This window comes from Macaca fascicularis, chromosome Y (genome assembly GCF_037993035.2).
Source record: "Macaca fascicularis isolate 582-1 chromosome Y, T2T-MFA8v1.1".
NCBI lineage: Eukaryota > Metazoa > Chordata > Mammalia > Primates > Cercopithecidae > Macaca > Macaca fascicularis.
In genome coordinates, this window is record NC_132903.1 from 11,882,383 (window position 1) to 11,888,029 (window position 5,647).

At 54.6% G+C, this 5,647-nt stretch overlaps 1 protein-coding gene across 1 annotated transcript; it reads right to left on the reverse strand.

Moving 5' to 3' along the window:
- Positions 1-453: 453 nt before the first annotated feature.
- LOC141409524 (testis-specific Y-encoded protein 2-like) lies at positions 454-3,211 on the reverse strand. The gene is given in 7 exon segments (XM_074030521.1): positions 454-676; positions 1,376-1,457; positions 1,565-1,710; positions 1,810-1,921; positions 2,050-2,127; positions 2,734-3,177; positions 3,179-3,211. Coding segments are annotated over 7 exon segments (918 nt in total). The 3' UTR covers positions 454-653.
- Between the last annotated feature and the right edge of the window lie 2,436 nt (positions 3,212-5,647).

Below are 5,647 nucleotides of genomic sequence, written 5' to 3' on the forward strand. Positions count from 1 at the left end.
GAAAAATAAGCTGTGAATTCGACACGAAAGATAACGTTAACATTTCCATTATCCTGTGCTATCTTAATGTGACTGATGATACCCAAAATGAAGGATTTTGCAGGTACCTTACCCCAGCAAACTGGGCCCTGGATATCTCAGTGTCCATCACCCAATGTCATTGAACTATCTCTGCTTCCATAGGATGAAGTAAGCTGTCAACTTAACTGTCTTCTGTTTCTTGTACCTCCCCAACTCTGTGCTATAGAAAGAATCCCAAAACATTTCACACCAATTCACTCTACAAATTCAGAGGCCCAGCTCCCACACAGACTGGTCATTTTCATGAAGAGAATCAAACATATAGATTGATCAATTCATTATGACAGCGGAATCCAGGGGATCAACCGACACACACACACAGACACACAGACACACACACACACACACACACACAGAGCCACACATCCTTAATACTGTTTATTTTTTATTCCATACAATTCAATTCCCCCACCCCGCTTCCTGTCTTCATTTGCTGTGACTGGATCTGCTTGTCCTTTAGTTCCTGTGCACAAGACCATGCTGAGTGCTGACATCCTGCATACTGTAGTAAGTTTTCAGGAGTTCTGCCGTGTTAGGTGAACACAGCACCTGTGTCCGATGCTCCATCATATTCAACCCAACATCTGCGCGTTCCCTAGAGAAACACAAACACATGTCAAATTGCATCTCCTCTGAGCCACCATTTAAAATGTTTTAATTTTACGGCCTGCTGAGAAAAGACTACCCCTTCCCCTTTTGTGATCTCTTCAACTTCCTCCTGCCGTGCATGTGTTACAAACTATTCTCTGCAATACCTGCCCCATTTCCAGTATTCTCTGTGACAGGAGTCAGCTAACAAGACGCGTTGTACACTAAAAGCACACGGAAATCCGATGGGGTAATAGCTTAAGGAAATCCATCGATCTAAACAGTCCTTTGTGGTCTGTGGCAAGGAGGACAACCAGGCACATTCCGGGAGCCCAAGCTTTAGGGGTTGGTAAGATGACTCCCCGTCGGGTTGACGGCCATGGAACCAAGTGCCACAGATTGAAGGTAATAACTCGGCTTTACTTCTCAGTGAGTGTGGACACGCACTATGCTTCCCCGGGCTTAAGACTCCACAGTTATAACCTGCTTTGCAGTGCAGTGTCTCATGTGCCTTTTTCAGCCCAATGCCATGAATGTCCTGGATTCTGTCATGCTGTGTCTTCCTCTCAAGGAATTTCCACATGGATAAGACGGACCCCCAGGTTCTACATTTCTGAAATGAGCCTCCAGGCTCCCTGAATAGAGAGGTGTGTCAACACCCTTATCCCGGGTATCAGACAGCTCCAGTTCCAACTGTACGCCTCACCTGAAATCTCTGTTTCCTCTTCAGGTGGCTTCATCCTCCTGTAGTATTGCAGGGGATTGCGCCACAGGTCCTTACATAGGATCTGTCAGGGGAATCAACCGGAAAAGGCCTCATGAGAGCTCAGACTGGTGACCCAAGCAGCTGGGAACACACCGGGGTCATTCCTCATGTTTCCCAGCAAGGACCCACCTCAGCAATCCTATTGGATCCTGCGAAGTTGTGGTCAGAAAACCAGTTGAAGAAGTTAAGACCGCTGTTGTTGTGTCTGCGGCGATAGGCCTCAACTTCATAATCCTGACACCACTGAATTGGAGTGGAATGAGAAGCCCTGTATTCTACAGACAGAGGATGTTTTGGTAAGGGGGCTGGAACACGTTGGCACTGATCCACCCACCTTCCTCCTTCCACTACCCATCCTGGGAGCCACCTGTCACCTGTGACGTTCACGAGATATTCCTTGGTAATCACTTTATTCTGGAAGTAGGGGTTACTCCGAAAGAACAACATGATCTGGCAGAGATGAACGGGATGCTTCGCTTCTTTCACCTGTCCGGACAAGGTGGAGAAAGCTTAAACACCTTTTTGGCTGAGGTGCCCACTGTTGCCTGCAGGAATAAATTATGTCCCTTGCCCTCCCCCACTCAACCCTCCAGCCTTAGTCTTCCCGGCCTCACCTCCAAGTTGATCATGTAGCTCAGCATGTCTTCATCTTGGTCAGTGAGCAGGGCCGACATCTGAGGGTGGTTTGCAATCTGATTGAGGTCAAAGAGCCTTGAGATGCAACGGAAAGAAAAGCTAGAAGCAACGGGGAAGGCCTAAGAGCACCCAGAGGGGCGGCTAGGGGATTTTTTCAGATCTGCATCCATGAATGACCTCCCTTTCTCCTCTCCCTCCCCCTGAATTCAGACCTCTCGGGGTTCACCGAGGGTGTATCATTGTGAGGCTGACCGCACTGACACGGGGAGGGGCGATATGCAGAGAACTGCCGGTGTCTGAGGCCTGGCAGAATCTGCTCATACCCGAAGAAGCCCAGTCCCAGATCGGACTGGCAAGGCGGAGCAGTCACAGTCCCTTAACAATAGCTTGATTCACAGCAACACGTGTTCTGCTGAGAACTCGCTTCTGCTCTTCAGAAAGATGCCCCAAACGTCTGCTGCTTGGCACCATGAAGCGTTTCTCTCACGCACGCAGGAAAATAGTACCCGTGTCTGCTCTGGCTTTCTTCAGCCACATTTGTCTGTGGACACTCACCCGTGTTCCCCAAATGGTCACATCGACGCCGAGCCGCCCGTAAGTTCCTTACACTTCCCAAGAGCACCTCTCAACTGGAAAAGCAGAAGAAACACTGCAAAGGATACAACATTGGCCCAGAAGCCAGGCATGCTCTGGATGATGGCGCCTCTGCGGTCCAGGTGGGGCTTGCGCCTCCGCTCCATCTTTTCCCTCTGCTGAGAAAAGGCCTTCCTGGCTCGGGCATTAACCGGCTCCAGCTCCACCTGAACGGCCAGCAGCTCCTCCAGTGCAGACTCTGGGCTCATGGGCCCAGGGCCAGGCTGTGCCCGCTGGACCTGCTCCTGCCGCTTCTCGTCGGCTTCCTGGTGGGCCACCACCTCCACCTCCGCCATTATGTCATCCGCTCCCAGCACCGCCTCCTCCCCCAAAGCTACCTGCTCGCTCTGCGCCCCGGCCTCCCCCTCCTGTAGAGACTCCATCCTGAAGACGGTGCCCCCCTTCGGACTCCCACTGACCACCGCCTGTGCTGCCGGACCCTCACCGCAGGAACCCTGCCGCTGCCCTTCACCGCAGCCGGTGGGACGGCGGGCCCTCAGGGCGCATGCGCCGGGCTAGCAGGCGCCCCCTAAGGGACTGCACGCAAAGGGCGCAGGGAGCCGCGGGAAGACATGGAGACCAAAGGGCACCAGGAGCCCCTCCAAGACCGCGGTTCTCCCCTGGCGGCCAGTCAGTGCGAGGGCGGTGGGCGTCTCCCCGGGCAGCAGCAACCTAGGCTGGCCTGCAGTCCCAACCTCCCGAGCTATGCCTCCTCTGAGAAGCCCTCGGGGCTTGCGCCAGGTAGCGCTGCATCCAGGCACACGCGGGCTGCGTGGCCTTTGGAATCTTGGGCATGGAAGCCCTGTGCCCTCACTGACATCCTGAGTGTGGCAAGCCATTGACCCACACGGCACGTATGAAACATCTCACTTCACTGGGCAGGCCAGGTAGATGGAATGGAATACTGCAGATCCAGAGGAGAAGTCTCTCTGGCTGCTGGGGCGAGGGCAGCCGAGGCGGCCTGGGGAAAGTGGGTCTGGGCGGGCGCGTGGGAGGAAAGTCTCTTGGTTAGGCTGAGGTGGAATTCGTCTGCTCCAGAGGCCAGAAGGCCGGCACGCCCTCTGGCAGGTCTATGACAATACAGACTCCGCGTAGCAGGCTTCCTCCCGGAGGGTGCTGTACGGAAAGGAGCATTCCAAAGGGGCTCCCGTCCTATGCCCTAGACGTACCGGAGGCCAGCCTCCAGGGCTGGCCATGGACAGCCAGCGTGCACACCGTTGTGCACTGCCTTGCCGACCCAGAGGCTCCCATAGCGCTGAAGCGCCTGTCTCCCCCCTGCTGGCGCTGGACCCAAAGGGGTGTAGGCCCTGAGCATACATAACCTCCTTTGCACCCAAGCCATTCCCATAGGGAGCGCCAGGCACGACCCTGCAGCCCCTTCTACCTACAGGGCTTCCCTCAGGTGGACAGGCCCACCCGTCAGGAAGCCCAGGACAAGAGGACACCACACACCTGGACGTCAGCAGAGCGTGTCCAACATCCAGCACACAAGGGCCTCCTGCGGCTCCTGAACCCTGAGGAAGCAGCCGCCTTATATCACCCCGCCCCCCGCCCTCGGCCGCAACCACTTCCTCTGTCTCCTTTCCCTAGTTAGTGCAGGTTTCTTGGCCTGGCTCTCCCCACCCCAAAAACCACCACAGTTGTGAGGTTGCCTCCTCGACAGACAGCGACAGAGAAGCAACAAGCGAGGGCGACAGGCCAGATGCTCCAGATTCTCTGTGCTCTTGAAAATTGCAGGGTGTCACGAGACTTGCTCAACGAGTCGTCTGGAGGCTCCTTGACCAGAGGTAAATTGTTTGGCACACTCAGTTGTTGTCCTGGGTCAGAAACCATGGTGAAGTCCTGCTTTGCTGCACGATGGATGTGCAGGTCAGGCTGGGGAGCCTGGGTCTGCGGGAGGGGTCCAGTGTCTGAGTCCGTTTGAGGCCTCCCTGGGGCCCGCGGTGTCTCAGTGGCAGAGCTGGGAATGGGAAACTCATGCTTCACTCCAGCTAGCAGGCCACCTCAGTCCAGCTAGATGAAATGGTCGCTTCGAGTCCATCCCGTTTCTCCTTGTTGGCCAGGCAGGTGGAGGAACTCAGTCATCCCCAGTTACTGGCGGCTGAATGAAGATTTCCTTTTGTCACAACTTTAACTTCCACAGTGAAAGTCATCCTGAAGGACTATTGCTTTGGCATCCTTGGTAAGGAGTGCCTCCCAGCATAGTAGGGGAGCTGGTGTGTGGGAGGGTCTGTGTGGCATGAAACTTCCTGGCTCCTCTCCCCCCAGGGAACGGGGTGTCTCATTGCACTTCAGTCCGGTGGTTCCGGGATCATAAAGATAGAGCCTCCAGCTGCAGGCAGAACATTGCCTACCTGAGCTCGTTCAGCTGCTGGGCTAAAAAATGACTGCCTGGGTTTTGGCAAGATTGCTGAGGAGGGTTCCGTGGCAGGTGCATCGTGGGAAAGGACCTCACTGGTCATTCCTTGGCCTCTGGGGAATGGGCTCTGAACTGTGACCTGACCTACGGTGGACCCCCTTCTGCAGTCCCCCAGATCATCAGCCAGGGCCTATGGCTCAATCCATTGCAGTTCTACTCCAGGGAGGGAGGGACGGCATTAGAGAGGGAACAGAGAGGAGGCCAGGCAAGCAGCCTAGGGCTGGGAATTTCGAGGCCTTTGAGTCCTGGATCTGTATCTCAATTGTATTTTCTAGCAACCCACCTTCAAAAATCTAACATTTGAGTTTTAACAACCACATGTGGAACTGATCAGCTATGTTTTCTAAAGTTGAAGTTGCATTGTCTGCTCCACTCTTCTTCTTTCTTTTTTGAGACGGAGTCCCGCTCTGTAACCCAGACTGGAGTGCAGTGGCGCCATCTCGGCTCACTGCAATGTCCGCCTCCCGGGTTCATGCCATTCTCCTCCCTCAGCCTCCTGAGTAGCTCCATTCTAAGGCACATAA